Consider the following 17,338-nt stretch of genomic DNA (forward strand, 5'->3'; position numbering starts at 1 on the left):
GCAATAGCTTGTTTAATCTCCACAACGGCCCCAACAACGCTAGGATGCCTGGCTTCACCTTGGGGGTGCCCAGGAGTGGACACTTCACAGGGAAAAGCCAGGAAGGGTTCCTTAGCGGTATTCGTACAAGCGCCGAAATGCCTCCGGGTAGTCGTGCGCTATAAAAGTACCTCTAAATTTACATTTACTCCTTTGCATGGTGTATTTGTGGCATTGGGATGGGACATGAAAGAAGGGTAAAAAGATGAATGGGGCATAGATATGCCTGACCTCATGCAGGTGGAAGGGAAGAACACAAGCAAGCTCAAGGTTTCCCCAAGACTCCAGAATCAGTCCCTACGGCCACTTTCTCTTGGATTCTGACTCCTAGACATAGGGGGGCCTCCATCCTGGGGCTCTCAGCACACCTTTATCAGCTCCAGGGCGTTCAGAGCACCTCCATCGACCCCTGGCCTCGTTTTTCTGCAGATCACCATGCCCTGCTAGAAGGCTGAGATCATGAGGTCTTCCTGTTTGGCAAGACTGGATCCCCTACGTCAAGTACGTGTAGAGTTCTGAATCTTGTCTGAAGCCACTGTGTTGGTTATGTGTGTTTTCAAGCTAATGTAACATGGCAGCCAGCATTGTGAACAAGCAGTAAAGCAGAAACGTGTCGATGGTCTGTTTTTGCACCTCTGAACTTTATGCAAAATAAACTGGATTAACAGCAAGGCCGGAGCACCGTGCTCTTACTTTGAAGAATGAGAGAGGAAAGAAGATATATAGGAGCACCCACACACACATATATAGACAGAAGCACCCACACACACTCACACCTAGCTCACTGTTCAGGCATTTATCAACTGTTTATGCACAAACAGCCTCATGTATCACTTTACAGATTTAGCGATCTGTTCCACTGTGCACACTGTCTCACACACAAAACATGCGGTATCATGGATATACACAGCTCCACCTTCATAAAGTATATTATGTCTCTTTCTTTCGATTAATTAATAAGTGCATGCAGATTCATTCAATGGCTCCTGCCCCAAGGACCAGCTGCTTCATGTTGATTAAGAGCCCAGGCCTTCCGTGTTCCCAACTACAAAAGACCCCCAGGGAAGGACTTTATGCTATAATAGGAGGCTGAAGCAAGGAAAAAAAGGTTAAATGTTAAAGGAAATACATTCTGCTGCCAAGATGAATCCATGCTTTCGAATCCATGCCACAAGAGGGCCATACTGCTGCCTTGGGTGCCTGCAATCTGGCCTTGACCACCCAAGCACCCTTCGGATGGGGGATTCATTTAAGCCGAAGTCTAATGCTCTCCCCCCAGACATAAAATAGAAGAATAGTGAACATTCAGAGAATGTAATAACCCTCTGCCTTGAGAGGTTTCCAGGCTCTATGTGAGGAAGGGCAGTACACAAAATGGCCAATGAAAAGACCAAGTGCAGCAGTCGGCTCAAGGCTGCAGACATTTACCGGGCCGGACATCGCTCCGCAGATGCATTTAAAAAGTGATCTCTTTATGCCTTTATCAATCAAGCAACAGACGTTGAGCAGCACTGCCTGGGGTATCTTTGGAATACACAGCCCTATAACTCATTGTGCCATGAGAGGATACATATTTCGTTATGGGTAACATGCCAATCTCAAGGGATTACAATCTTGAGCTTCTCCTCTGCCTCTGGGGATCAGGGTGTGGATTTGAAGAAGAACATCACTCTACCTGCCCTGCTCACCAAAGTGATGGTAAAATGCACCTGCTGGATCCCCGACATGTGACGCCTTTGAAAATGGCAGTTCTATAAAAGAATATCACCCATCTATCTACGAGGAAGGGATAGGCTGAACTAAGAGTGTGTATGTGGCAATAGGAAGATATAGCGCTTACCGTCTCTAAGGAAATATGTTGCAATAACCACCACTAAATGTGTAAGTGAGATGTAAGTGCTCCCTGTATCACTGGGAAAGGCTGTGGGGTTGTAAACATTTTCCCCATGCAAGACCCCCAACCCACACCACCAGTCCTAGACGAGTAGCTTCCAAGACCTTATGACACATCCCTTACTCTTGGGGTTCGTTTAAAGAGAGCATCATCTGAATGCACAGAGAACATTGGTAAACAGAAGCATCTGATTTTGCATTCTGCGACCTTTCACATTGACAGACAGTTCGTTCTACAATAAGCAAGTGAGACCTGTGTGTGCTCTACTGTGTGGTCCTGTTTGACCCCCTCATATGCTATGGTCTGCTCTGGCATTCCAGACGTGCCAACCACAATGGAGAGAGAGGCCTGTAAACATGGCAGTCTTATCTGGCCTAGCCCAATTGACAGGGTGCTGCTGTGGGGGCAACAAACGGTCTGCAGAAACTTCTATGCTCCCCGGTGTAGGGTAGGCACAGACAAAAGATGAAAACATACTGGTCTAATGCAGAGAATGGGTAAGAATGAGAGTTATAGGTTTGCAAAATGTAGGGCTTGGCGTAATACACACCCTGTTCCAGACTTGGGAGGGTTCATGCTGTGAATACACCATGCCAACTTGTGTCCAGAGCCAAACACATCTTGGGAATCCAAGTGAGAAAAGCAGTCTTCAAAAACAGATTTGAAATGCCAATAAATAATACAAAAAAATAAGAAAGGTCTGGTGCTCTGGGAGGCACGACCTGTTAGTGCAATTCTGTTCGTTCAGAGACCAAAAATACCTTCAAGAACGCAGACCACAAATACAGACCACAATGGCATCCCTGAACACTTCCTGGTGTGCAACTTCAATTCTACCTTTCTTTGCGGCAGGAGGGCATTGCTACTCCTTTGCATGGTGATTTTGTGGCATCGGAATGGGACATGAAAGAAGGGTAAAAAGGTGAGTGGGACATAGATATGCCTGACCTCATGCAGGTGGAAGGGGAGAACACAAGCCAGCCCAAGGATTCCCAACACTCCCGTTTCAGGCCGCTACAGCCACTTTCTCTTGGATTCGGACTCCTAGACATAGGAAGGCCTCCATCCTGGGGCTCTCAGCAAACATGTATCTAGCCCACGGGCGTTCAGAGCACCTCCATCGACCCCTGGCCCTGCTTTTCTCTAGACCGTCATGCCCTGCTAGAGGGCTGAGATCATGAGGTCTTCCTGTTTGGCCGGACTGGATCCCGTATGTCCAGTAGGCGTAGAGGTCCGAATCTTGTCTGGGGCCATACACTCCGGGCTGCTCATACCTGTTGGGGTGAGGTCCATAAGTTCCCCGGATGAGCTCAACGGGAAGGATGGGGAGACAGAGATGCCTGAGGAAGGATCTGCCGATCCGGCAAAGACCCGGGGAGGTTTGGGCACCAGGTTGGGTTCGTACTGTGCCCGCAGCAGTATCTCTTGGTCGCTGACAGACTTGGGGATCTCCCCATATTCATCAGCACTCTCAGACACCATCATGCGGTAAATGTCTTGGAAAGAGCTGCTCTTGCTGTCCAGGTTGAAGAGACTGTCAATAAACTCCGCAAACTCCAGCACCTGCGGGCTAGGCACATCCGTCAATCGCCCATTCTGGAGAGCCACATCTCCCCATGAAGGATTTGGCAGTCGGTCAGTCACACTGGCCGCCCCCTCAACGCTGCTTTGCCGCCTAGGCAACATAGGAGGGGAAGAGCCAGTGCTGTTATGCGCAGGCTCAAGTGTCTGAGTATCCTGTGAATGTTTGGAAAGGCTGTCAGCTGCCAGCAGCTCTGTGCGTGAGCTGAGTGAGGGGTTCTCTTCAGGAATAGTGGGATCAATGTAGAAGCAATGCGTCTCATCCCTTTCTAAAACAGCATGGAGGCTGGGTGACCCCCGTATGCTACGGAAGCCCGAGGAGCGGCGGGAGTCGAAGCTGTAGGTGGACTCATTGTCTGAGAGGCTTTCCATTGTGGCGAGTGGAGCTCGGCGGTCCTGCAGCGCCACCGCCAAGCGGTCCTTGGTGCCCAACAGCAACAATTCCACAGGATCCTTGAAGACTGGTGAAAGGAGCTTAGTATCGTAAAACCCCTCCAGGCTGATTTCAGACTGTGACTTGCTTCTGAAAAAAGAGAGAGAGAGATATTTCAACTCCACACTTCAATATATTCATTCAGATAGCAGTTACAAGGGGCTACAAGACAAACAATAAGGCACTCAGACAATGGTCAGAGGTTTAATCTGCAGACAGAAGGAATAAATGCCTACTTCGTGCTGCTGTTCCTGCGGTCTGAAGGCCGGTTCCTTGCACCCGTGAGCAAAGCTGCTCCTAATTCTAGACTCGGAATTCCAGAGGGCATGGGCTGCTGCTGGAAGACCAACTCTGGGTTCAGATCAACTTCCGTAGGGCTCACCATTACCTTTGCTGCTGAAAGTAAGGCTGTTTTACCTTTGTTGTAATTCTCAAGGACCTGAAAAACAAGTTCACGTAGTTGAATGTTCCATCCACTAGCACGAAAGACTTAACATAATGAAGTATGGTATGTTTTTGGGAGACATAGAATATTGCCCGTATCAGATAAACCCTATTTCACAAACCCATTAACGTAGCCCGCTCCCTTTCGCTGTACCTCAATAGTAATGCCTCCCTTACCCGCATTATGTAGCAATGAATGAAAGAAAATTCTGGGCACTGCAAAAACAGCAACCTCATGCCAACCAACTTATTTTCCTCTTACTACCAGGTAAGTAAAAGGCTACTTAACTGTAACAACAGTTTTACAGCGTAAACAGTGTAAAAGCCCCTATTAATTTTTTACCCCTTTGGGTACTGACCAGTGGGTGGGTAGTGCCATCACCCCATTAAGTCAGACATATGCACACACTGGCAAAGTGTGGCACATTTACATTCTGTTTTTACCTTTCATGGTGACCTAAACTGACATAGGGCTCATTATCTACCTGCTGTATTATGAGTTGCTCTCTTGGCCAAACCACCCCTCTACATTCGCATGTGAGTCCATAAAGGTCTTCAAGCTGCAAAACTGTTGCTACATGTAAATAACCTTTTCCTTTTGCAGCATGAATATTTTCTGGATTCACGTGCTGTGCACAGGTCGCAGAGCTAGTATTAAAGCTGCTTGGAAGGTTGCACTGAAGTGTGTGTGTGTGGCTGGCAACAGGTTTCGCAGTACCTTCTCCACTACCTGCGTTTAGCTATTAGAATGAATACACATACAGTAATGTTTTTGAAGGTATGGACCGATGACCATATGGTGGCCATGCATATGTCGTTTATCAATACGTATACCATGAAGGAAAGAATGGCAGCTTGCTTCCTGGTAGAATGTGATTTTAGTCTGCTATCCAGCTCGGTCTCTTTTCCTCGTTTGTACTATCCATCTTGCAATAGTTGCCTTTGTGTTGACAAACCTCTATTTACCAGTTCATAAGAGACAAAGCATTGATTTTCTCTCCTACAATGGTTTGTTTCCAGCAGGTAGTAAACTATGCTCTACTCACATCTAGCCTATACAGTTGCATTGATTGGACATGGAATACAACCACTGGAGTTGACGGTGGAGTAAGTTTCTTGACTAACATGTCCTTTTGTATTTGTGGTTCCTGTATTGTGACTGCCTGAATTCATAATGACGATAAAAATGCAGCTTTCACGGTTATACGTTGTAATCCTGATTTCAGCATCATTTCAAAGCTCCTTTCTTAGCTGGATAAGGACCAGATTAAGAGTCCATATAGGGCTATAGCCACCAAACTTTGCAGTGCAATTCGTTTTGCCTGTTCTAAGAAACATTTGTTCATCAATGTAGCAAATACATTCCTCTCTTAAGTGTCCCTGGTGTATGCTAGTATTACTGATGAGTGTACTTCGATAAGCTAGTTTTTCATCCAAAAGGTGCAACAGGTATCGACTTACTGTAGCGCCATGTTCTTGGATAAGTGCCAACTTTTTCATTTTGCAACAGTGCATCGCCGATTTGGCTGCATAACATCTGGGTTCTGCTGGTCTCCTGGCTTTCCTCAATACTTCGATGAATCTGTGTGGTCAACCTAGGTGTCCAAATTTTAAGTCCACAGGAGCCATGTCTTTAGACTGAGGCTGGCTGGCTCTGGGTGACATATCTGACCCTTTTGTATTGTTAATGGGTTTATGCAACAATGGCTTTGGCATCCCTCTTCTCTATGTGATTCCTGCCAAGTCAGAGGCTCACTGTTGAGCTAAAAGTATCTCTGTCATAGTGATCTGTCTGCCCCTGTTTATTACTAATGGTATTAGTGGGAATCACGGGAAAGGCACCAGTAAAGTTCCCTGATAAATCTATTGCCCGAGCATTCTGAAGGCATAGGTGGCATGGACACCTGCATGTGAAGCTTTTATATTTTGTGTTTGCCTATGTGGCAAACATGTCTGTATGTAGTTTTCCTCATTCTTGAAATATCCTTAATACCACTTCTTGGTGTACTAACCATTTGTGCAATATGTATTCTTGCCTGATTAATGCGTCTGCTTCTACATTTGTGGGCCCGGAAAGTGTATGGCTATCAGTGCTAACCTTCTTTGCAATCAATCAATCAATCAATCAATCATTTGTAAAGCGCACTACATACCCGCCAGGGTCTCAAGGCGTGGGGGTGATACTGATCGAACAGCCAGGTCTTGAGTATCCTCCTGAAGGTCTGCAGGTCTTGGGTCTGTCGTAGGCTCAGTGGGAAGGCGTTCCATGTCTTGGCGGCAAGGTGGGAGAAGGATCTCCCACTGGTGGTTGTTCTTCGCAGGACGGTGGCGAGTGAGAGGTCGGCGGAGCGTAGCTGGTGGTTGGGGATGTAGAAGGAGAGCCATCTGTTGAGGTAGACTGGGCCAGTCTTGTGGAGTGCCTTGATATCCTCTTGTTGATGGGGAGCCAGTGCAAGTTTCTCAGGTGGGGGGTGATGTGGCCGTGGCGTGGTATGTCGAAGATCAGTCGTGCCGAGGAGTTTTGGATGCGTTGAAGTCGTTTGATGAGCTTGGTCGGGGCTCCCGCGTAGAGGGCGTTTCTGTAGTCGAGTCTGCTGCTGACGAGGGCCTGGGTGACTGTCTTTCGTGTATCTTTCGGGATCCATCTGTAGATATTGCGGAGCATGCCGAGGGTGTTGAAGCAGGAGGAGACGGCGTTGACACGCTTGGTCATTGAGACTGTTGAGTTTAGGATGATTCCCAGGTTGCGTGCGTGGTCGGTGGGTTTCGGGGCTGCCCCCAGTGCCGTCGGCCACCAGGAGTCATCCCCAGCTGAAGGTTGGAGCCGAGGATGATGACCTCCGTCTTGTCCGAGTTCAGCTTCAGACGGCTGGTCTTCATCCAGTCGGTGACGGCCTTCATTCCTTCGTGGAGGTTGGCTGTGGCTGTGATGGGGTCCTTGGTGAGGGAGAGGATCAGCTGAGTGTCGTCGGCGTAGGAGATTATGTTGAGGTCGTGCTATCGGGCTACGTGTGCGAGCGGGGCCATGTAAATGTTGAACTGCGTCGGGCTGAGGGAGGATCCCTGGGGTACGCCGCAGATGATTACGGAGGCTTTTGAACGGAATGGTGGGAGGCGGACGCTCTGGGTTCTGCCGTGCCCATGTCCCTGTGTCTAGAGCTAGTCTCGATTGTAAGTATGCCTTGATTCCTCGCCGTTTGATTAGTTAAACCATTGTCATGGTGTTGTCCGTTTTGATTTGATATTTCTTGAGGTGGTTATTCATCTGAATATGAAAGTAGGCGTCCTTGACGTCTAGGATTGCTAAGTAGTCCCCTTCCTTTAGTAGTGGGATGACCTCTAGCAGTGTGATCATCTTGAATTTCTGCTCCCTGATAACGTGTTCAGGATTCCGAAGGTCTAAGATGGCCCTCGTAGTCAAGTCCCGCTCTGGGTGTGCTCTCATTTTGTTACCTTCTCCCTTTTTAAGAAGTATTTTATTTCCTGCTCCACTAGTTTCAATTCTTCACCTTTAAAAGATTTTCTGTATGGAAATCTGTGGTATGTTTCTTAGCTGTATGTAATAGCCATGTGTTAGGATATTAAGCACGCATTTGTTTCTCTGAACTTGTGGAGGTAACCTCCCATCCTGCCCCATACAAGTTGTATCTGGGGCTTCCATGGTGTGAGTCAGTTGGTGGCTGCGGGCAGCCCTCTCTTGGTCTAGCCCTTTCCCCTGGCTCTGCTTCGAAAGGGATGTCATTGTTGGGGGTGAAAATGCCATGGAGAGCTTGTTCCCTGCCTGCCTCGTAGCTTGCTGTGGGGGCTGTGTATGTTGCAAAGCAGATGAGAAGCACCATCTCTACTATGGTGTTCTGGTAGGAGTCATACCCCATTTAAAAGGTTCCTTGAACTGTAAGGCCTTCATTGCATCGGCTATATTGTCGTCCTTCATTTATGGAAGGGAGACATCCACTGCCAGTGAAAGGGAATGTTTCTAATGGACATCTCTTGCTAAATCCAGAGACTCTTAGCAAGGTAGGTCTCTTTAATGTGGTACCAGTACACATCATCCCGCTGGCTGTGTCAGCAGCGTCAAGGACCGATTTTAGACAAGTATTCTCAATTGCCTTGCCTTCACATATAAGGTTTTTGGCCTCTTTTTATACTGATGAGGGAGATGTTGGATCAGGATGTCTTCATTCTTCCTTCACTGTTATGGCCACTGGTCTCGCCATTTCCATATTAGCATTTCTATGTGTTTAATCTCCTTATCTGGTGATGACCCTGTAGACGTCGTAGCATTGGCTCCCTTCCCGGCTGTTGACACAACTCAGCAGAAGCATTATGCTTAATGTACATTGCGTCTTGCTTAGATGGTCTGCATTTCTTTTCTACCTTAGGGTTTACTGCTCTTGATGACACTGGTTCCTTAAAATTCTCCTTACTCTGATCTATTATATTTGGTAGTACAGATGCAAATTGTGTCTTCTTCTGTGAGAGAAGTGAGTGGCGCATCAGTCTGCTTTTCCTCCAGCAGAACACCATATTTAGCAACCACCCGATCAAAGACACTACTACTACTGAGGTCCAAAATAGATAGATAATCTGCCCCCCTCTTAGCAATTGTATATTGATTAATTAACAAATATAGGTTCAAACGTTACTCTTGTGTACCAAGCCCCTACTGGTCAGCCCGTACTCGTGTTTGCTGTCTAATCCTCTACCCTATGGAGCATTATATAGCCCACTAAGCATCTTTGTATCTAAGGGCACTACCAGCCGATGTGGGAAAACATCCCTGTAAGCTCACAACCCTGCAAACAATGCCCATTTCCGTCCTCTCCATCTTTACCATCGTTGGTTCGGCATAGTAAACGTGATGGAGGGTCTTCAATTGAACCAGGCGGAATCCTGCTTTTATGGCCACCTCCCAAAGGGACACAAGCTCCTCGGCCCATTCATCATCCAACAAGCCCTTCAGGTCCTGAGCCCATTGCTCCCGTAAGAGCTGTAATGCGTCAGGTATGTTATTTAACAGCTTTTTATATGTCAATGAGGTGGCTTCATGGGGCATTTATTTGTCCAGAAGCCTATCTTCTAGGGGTGTATGGTTTCTGGGAGAGCGTTCCTTTGGGCAACACTGCTCGAAGTGCCTGGTGGAGTTGTATGTACAGATATGTTTCAGTTGGCACAAGCGGATAGTCGCGCTGCAAGTCCGACAGCAGGATGACATTCCCTTGAGTCCTGACATCTCCCACCCCGGAAAGTCCTATGAGATCCCATTTATCAAACCCTGGTTGTTTTGTTAGTGTACCCAGGATTTCAGTGTCCCAGAGTGGTGTCGCTTGCATGATCTTATCTTTCCAGCCCAGGACCAGAGTCGTCTCATGCCAGATGGTAATGACAGTCCGCTTAGGGTCAGGGATGTCCATAGAGGGCCCAGAGGTACCCTCCGGGCTGCAGACCTAATCCATCCATCCGGAAGGCAGGCTCCGTTTGGGGGAGTATTATACTTGGCCCTTCTTTGCAGGGTCAACCCAGAAAATGTTGCCTTCCTCCTGTATTTCGTCTGACCTAGTGGACTTGGTCAGAAAAAAGTAAGTGAGATGTCCAATAGGCATGGGACATGATTGAGATTTTATAGAATTGATGGTAGATATGGTACTCAAGCTATATGGTTGCTCCTTACCACCAAAACCTACATAACACCATTCAGAATGTTTTGAACATCGGTTAATTGGAAAAGAAGGGAACATTATCTCCCCAAAGAGTGATCCTACCTTGTTTAGTCCCTCCATGACCACATGGGGTAGGTGTTCATTCAGCATCGCCGGTGAAATTATAACTTCTTCAAAGGCCTTGTTATCTCCCCAGATGGCAAAATAGGTTGGTTCCTCCTGCTCGCAGAAACTGAGGGCCAGGACAAGATGGTTGTTTAAGGAAGGGAAGCGACGTGAGGGAAGGGTAATTGAGAAATTGTGAGATAATGATAGACCAGAGAGAGTAGACCATGCAATGGATGAGAAAAGAGCGAAGAACACATGAGTAAATGTTCAAGTAAAGGAGAAGTAGAGAGGATGAACGAGGAAAGGAGCCAGATAGAAGCATGGGATCGGGAACATCCATGGAAAGCATGAGAAGTAAAATGGAGAACAGCAAACATGGTGATGATGATATGTGGAAAATCATGGAAGGGATAAGAAGGTAAGAGGTCGAAGTTTGGACAAGAAATAGAGAAGGAAGAGGCACATTGAAATAAAGGGAACATTTATGGGATGGATCAGAAAATAAGAGATGGCCAAAGGAAAGAACATAAACAAGGTCATGGGAGGGATGAGAAGGGAAGGAAAAGTGAAAGAGGAGGAAGCGAGATGGAGATGTGGAGAAGTAGGTCCAAGGAAATAATTAAAAAGATGAGAGGAGGGGGAGTTATTAAGGGAAAGGCAAGAGGTTCATGCAAGGGTTGAGAAAAGGGTAAGAGAAAATGTGGAACAGAGATGGAGTGACAAGGAGAGTAGAGTCCATAGATGGGTTGGTAAGAGAAGGTAGATATAATGGGGAATGGATGAGACAGACAAGGGGTAGATGGAGGTCCATGGAAGGAATATGACGAGGGTGAAGGGAAAATAAGGCATAGAACCGACAAACACGTGGAGAGTGAAGTTCATATGTAAAGAACAAGGGGAAGATTGAATGACGAACAAAGAAATAGAAATGAAGAAAGAACAGTCCACGGGACAAATGAGAAAGTGAGAAAAGGGTGAGCGAATAGGAGGAGATGGAAAAAGAGGAGTTCAGCGAAGATGAAAAATGGGAGGGGAATGAGGAGGTGAAAGTCCAATGGAGGTAACCAGATAAGAAAAGAGACAACAAGGTACAGTGTGATGAGTCATGGAAGTAAAGAAACGTGGGAAGACCAAACAAAGAAGAATCAAGTCAGAGAAATGGGAAGGAAAATCAGAGGAAGATTCCAGGGCCATGGATGATGAGGAAACAGAAGAAGGGAAGTCCATGGCCGGAATTAGAAGGTAAGGAGAAAAGCAACATATATGGGAAGAAAAGACAATAAGAGAACGGTCACATGTTCAGCCTTTTATATGTCAGGTTCTGTCAGAGCCCCTTGTTAAATGACAGAATTCTCTGGTGCCTATACTGACGCTACTGATTATGGGCACCCTAATGCCCTTTTAAACATTTATCTACTCTCTAATGAGTTCACTACGTCATGCCATAGACCAAAAAGACACCAGAGGCATCTCTATAGCCCTCAAAATAAAGTGTCACAATTTCAACTAGTAGAAGAGTATACTACACACAAGAACTCTGCCTCAAAGGTACACGCAACACCAAGGGTTTGTCCCTCCACAATCCAGTCAACTTCTCAGTATCGGATTGGGGTCGAACCAGAGGCATCTTCTTCTTCAGATGCTCTTGCTTCTTTATCACAACTTACCAGCATTGCTCCTCTGGATGATTGTGCACCACATGTATGATGCGTCCAGGGGGATAGAGTGGGGTACTGGCAGAAAGGGCAATGGTAAGGTCACTCGGGTGAGCCCACAGTCGGTTGCTGGGTACAGTGATCCCCTCACACTCATCTGGAAGCTCCGACTTGGGAATACATTTGGTCCCACCCAGAATAATTCTCCACTGTGGAAACAAACAGCAATAAATATTGAATGAGGATCAAAGAGTCGGAAGAGGAAAGAAGACTTTAGGGCAGCAAATGGGAAAGGTGTGCACTGCAGGCAAGAGTGATCGCACATCACACTACCACTGGACACTTTCAAGGTGTACTGCATGCCACCGCTACCCACATCCATCCAGAAAGCTGCTGTTTGTGTCCCCATGATATATACCTGTAGAGGAATGCAGTAATTGCCACCCTTCTGAAGTGAGACCCTGATGGTTTCTGAACAGATACTAAGGAAGACGAGAGATGCTGCAGAAGAGGTGGTCATCCCAGTGATGTTCAGGAGCTGGTATAGATCTAACCCCCCCAACAGACGCCACCACTGCTGAAGGTCTAACCCCTCTACAGACACCACCACAGAAGGTGAGACTAGGAGCCATAAGTATAATGTTACATACCCTGTAAGCATCTGTGCTTGGCATGTAGAGCTGTAGATTCACATGCTTTGCATACTCCTGCCATCTAGTGTTATGTCCGGATGTTTGCAAGTTGTTTTTCTTCGAAGAAGTCTTTCCTAGACACAAGGTAAGGCAGCAACTCCTTTTGCTGATAGTGCGCATGGGCATCGACTCCATGGTTAGATTGTTTTCCCGCAAGAGGGTGAGAATGGAGTAAGTAAGTGTAGTATAGAGATGTCCATGTGTATAAGTATATAATGTAGAACTGCAACAACTGCAGGTACCCGGGAGGCAGGTGGGCACATGTGAATCTACAGCTCTACATGCCAAGAACAGATGCTTACTGGATAAGTAACATCAGTTTGAGGCATGTGTGCTGTAGATACACATGCTTTGCATAGACTAGAAAGCAGTATACTCCTAAAGCGTTGGCTAACCTGTAGATGTTGCAGTTGTTTGGAACAGTGTTTTAAGTACTGCTTGGGCTACATTAGCCTGTTGACGTGCTAACACATCCACACAATAGTGTTTGGTAAATGTGTGCGGTGTAGATTATGTAGCTGCTTTACATATGTCAGCTAAACAAACGTTACCTAAAAAGAAAACAGAAGACACTATTTTGCGAGTGGAGTACGCTCTAGGGGGTATGGTTAAAGTTCTTTTACCTTTAGCATAACATGTTTGAATGCATTTAACAATCCATCTGGCAATACCAGATTTAGATATAGGATTGCCCTTGTGAGGTGGAGCAAATGCAACAAACAGTTGTTTTGTTTTGAGAAAGTCCTGTGTCCTATCTATGTAACAAAGTACAGCTCTTTTAACATCAAGCGTGTGAAGAGTGCGTTCTGCTACAGAATCAGGTTGAGGAAAGAAAATTGGTAACTCAACCGATTGGTTTATATGAAAAGCAGAAACTACTTTGGGAAGGAATTTATGATTGGTGCAGAGAACTATCTTATCTTTGTGTAGCTGAAAGAAAGGTTCTTCTAAAGTCAATGCCCGTGGCTCACCAACTCTCCTCAGTTATGTGATAGCAATGAAGAAAGCAACTTTCCATGAGAGGAATTGTAAAGGGCACTTGTGTAATGGTTCAAAAGATAGACCCATGAGCCTTGTGTGAACAATGTTGAGATTCCACACTGGGGCAGGAGGAATACTCGGTGGTAGTACCCTTTTTAAGCCTTCCATGAAGGCCTTGATTACAGGAACTCTGAATAGTGACAGATGTTGCCTAATCTGGAAGTACGCAGCTACTGCTGCAAGGTGCAAACGAATAGACGTGTAAGCCAGTCCTGTTTGTTGTAAATGTAACAAGTAACAAATAACATTTGGTATAGAAGCATCTAAAGGATTGATTTTGTTGTAATTGTAATGTACAACAAATCTTTTGCATTTTGGTGCATAGCAAGCACAGTGGTAGGCCTTCTTGCTTTCTTTTTAGAATATTCATACAGTCTGGTGGTTAATTTAAATAGCCAAACTCTATGACTTCAGGAGCCAGATCACTAAATTCAGTTCTTTGGGATTAAGATGTCTGACTTCTCCATGGTTCTGTGTGAGGAGACTGGAGGTAAGGTGCAGTTTTTGATGTGGAACTAGCGACAGCTCCAACAGGGTGGTGTACCATGGTTGATGGGCCCATGTGGGAGCTATCAGAATTAGTGTGAGGGATGTTTGCCTGAGTTTTCCGCACCACCCACGGAATGAGCGGGAGAGGCGGAAAAGCATAGGCAAATATCCCAGACCAGTTCATCCATAGGGCATTGCCCTTTGAGAGCAGGTGTGGGAACCTGGAGCTGAAGTTTGGGCATTTTGCGTTTTTGGCAGTGGCGGATAAGTCGATTTGTGGAAATCCCTAATGTTGAAAGTACGGAAGGAGAACTAGGGGGTAAAGTTCCCACACTTGAATTTGCTGCCTTCTACTGTTGAGGAGATCAGCAATTTGATTGTTTACTCCTGGGAAATGTTCTGCCAGAAGATAAATCTTGTGATGGATCGCCCAATTCCAAATGGCTCAAGCGAGTGTTGACAGTTGGAGAGCGAGTGTCCCACCTTGCTCCTGCAACACATTGTTATGTTGTCCGTTCGGACTAGGACAGTTTTGGCTATGAGGTGAGTCTGAAAAGCTTGGAGTGCTAGAAAAACAGCTAGACAGTTGATGTGGAGAGTCTTGTGCTTGTTGCTCCACATAGCTTGTATTGTGTAATCTTTGAGATGAGCCCTTCAACCTGTTAGAGATGCGTCTGCTGTGAGCATGATTTGTGGAATATGGTAGATGAAAGGCCGGCCTGCTGATAAGTTTTGTAGGTTCCACCACTGCAGAGAGCGATGGGTACGGCCGACTACCAACACTGGATCGGTTAATAGACCCTGTGATTGATTCAACGGACGTGCTAAGCAGTCTTGGAGGGGGCGCATGTGAGGTCTTGCATGGTTACAATTGCGATGCAAAATACCCTCGTTCCCAGCAGTTGCATGAACACCCTGAGACTCCTAATGCTTGGTTGGGTTGAAACTGTAGAATTGTAGTCTGAATATTGCGTATTCTGGCTACACTGGGAAAAGATAGAGCTTTGACTGTGTCTAGACTAGCTCCTAGATTAGACTGCATCTGTGAAGGATGCAGGTGAGGTTTTTGTGCATTGATGGTGAAGCCAAGTTAATGAAGTAGATCTATTGTGATCTGTGTGGCTATAGACAGTTCTGGCGAGTGCTGGCTTTGATAAGCCAGTCATCTAGATAAGGGACAACGTGAATTTGTTGTCTTCTGAGATGAGCGGCGACTACTGCTAGGCATTGGATAAAAACTCTGGGCGCTGTAGTCACTCCGCACGGAAGCACCTTGAACTGGTGATGCTTGTCTGCTATCACAAATCTGAAATATTTGCGAGGCGCCGGATGAATTGGAACATGAAAATATGCGTCTTTTAAATCTAGAGTAGAGATCAAGTCTGCTCTTTGTAAAAGTGGGAGTACCTGTTGAATTATTACCATGTGAAAGTGCTATGACAGTATATCACAGTTTAACGCTCTGAGATCCAGAATAGGTCTAAGTGAACCGTACATTTTGGGGATGAGAAACTACAGAGAGTAAACCCTGAGCCTTGGCACTGTATTGGAACTAGCTCTATTACCCCTTTTAGTAAGAGGGACTGGTGTAATCAGGGGGAAGCATTGTCAAGTCACTGTTTGCTGGGGAAAGGGGAGTTACGGTGTGTGTTGCCCATACCCCTACCCTTGAAGTTATTGCCTGTATAACCTCCTCGAAAAAATCATCTGGAGGGAGAGGACTGGTTGTTACCTTTGTAGTTGAGGTATTTTGATCAGGGGATGGGGTTTTTGACCCTCCTCTGTAAAAGGGGCAATGAAAGGAGTCTCTGTTGGACGTAGCCTGGAGTGCTCGCATAGATTTAGCTACTTCAGTGTCCTTATTAATTTTTTCTAATGCCTGGTCTACGCTAGGACCAAATGGGTGTTCCATATCAAAGAGTGTGTTAAGGATTTATTGTAGGACCTCCGGTTTAAACCCTGAAATCCTTAACCAAGCGTGTCTCCTGAGCAGGATGCTAGAGTTAAACTCTCTAGCTGCGGTGTCTGCAGCATCTAGAGCACATTGTATAGAGGAATTAGAAATGAGCTTACCTTCATTTACTAAGTCCTGTGCCTTAGCCTTATGCTCAATTGCTCCATTTCGTCCCAGTGTGCCTGACATACCCGACTAAAAGGCCTTGAGTATCTGCAATGTGCCATTGATTTGCAGCCTGAGCAGCTGTGCTTTTGCCAGAAGTGTCAATTAATTTGGACTCTTTATCTGGCCGAGGAGCATCTCCTGATGTCTGAGAATTTGCCCGCTTACGAGCATTAGACACTACCAGGGAATCTAATGGCAATAATCCCTTGATAAATATAAGGTCTGTAAGAGAGGCCTTATATTTTTTGTCGACTCTAGGAGTCAAGATGTGTGCTCTGACTGGGTCTTTAAAAATCTTATCAGCATGTTGCATCAGGCCTTTCAGCATTGGAAGTGTCTGTGATGACATGTGTGTGCATGCCTAAGTCTCAAACAAAAAATCTTTTCCTAGTGATTCTTTGTGCGGTTCTACCCCATGGTAATGTGCAGCCCTGGCAATGAGTTCTTGGTGCGATGCATTGTCGTCTGAAGAAGATAGATTGTCTGGGTAAAGGTCTGGAACAGTATCACTTGGGGGATCAATTGTGTAATCTGTCCATGGATCTATTGATAGATTCATCCCCCCATCATCTTCGTCATGGTGAGATTGTGGGGAATCCTGAGTTGCAATTTGCAAAAGATTCTCTGGTGAAGACGGAGGTGCTGGAGGTGGAGGTGATGGTAGATGGAAAGGACTTGTAGCTACAGAGGGGGGGGGATCTTGTAATAAGCGTCCTCATCCTGAAGCTTGCGTTTTTGAGGTGGGTTTGTGTGAATATGGCCAGTCTCTGGGTTAATATGTAGCCTCTTTTGCTTCGAATCAGGTGATAATGGGGGTCTATTTGTGTTTCGGCGCAAAAGTTTTCGGTGCTGGTGTCCTCAGTGCCAGCGGAGGCTGGCCTTTTGGCGCGGAAGGTTTTGGCTCCGAAGGTTGCTTGGGTTACGGGATTGGAGGATTTCAGCTCCGAGCTGGACTTGTGCGTGGAACTGGAGGGTTTGGGCTCCGAGGAGGACTTTCGGTGACTCAGTACCGAGCCGGAAGGCTTGACTGGTTGTTTCCGAACCGTGCCCAGGGGCGGGGTGTCGGAAACATCGTCTCACTGCCGACCTTGGACAGGAGGCAAGGCTGGTGCCGAAGCCTTTTCTTTTTTCGTAAAAGTTTGTGGGGGCAAGACGTTTTCAGTACTCGCGTCACCTTGTC

At 46.3% G+C, this 17,338-nt stretch overlaps 1 protein-coding gene across 1 annotated transcript in view; it reads right to left on the reverse strand.

Annotated features, from left to right (window-relative positions):
* Positions 1 to 221: 221 nt before the first annotated feature.
* The window catches only part of DAGLA (diacylglycerol lipase alpha), a 294,459-nt gene continuing 277,342 nt past the window's right edge, over positions 222 to 17,338 (reverse strand). Inside the window, exons 17-20 of the mRNA XM_078680611.1 lie at positions 11,827 to 12,023; positions 10,154 to 10,283; positions 4,184 to 4,386; positions 222 to 4,037 (exon numbers count right to left, since the gene is read on the reverse strand). Of these exons, the coding sequence (XP_078536737.1) occupies positions 3,095 to 4,037; positions 4,184 to 4,386; positions 10,154 to 10,283; positions 11,827 to 12,023 (1,473 nt within the window). The 3' untranslated portion in view covers positions 222 to 3,094. The remainder of the gene's footprint in view (positions 4,038 to 4,183; positions 4,387 to 10,153; positions 10,284 to 11,826; positions 12,024 to 17,338) is intronic.

The sequence above is a fragment of the Lissotriton helveticus genome, chromosome 3_1, assembly GCF_964261635.1.
Source record: "Lissotriton helveticus chromosome 3_1, aLisHel1.1, whole genome shotgun sequence".
Lineage (NCBI taxonomy): Eukaryota > Metazoa > Chordata > Amphibia > Caudata > Salamandridae > Lissotriton > Lissotriton helveticus.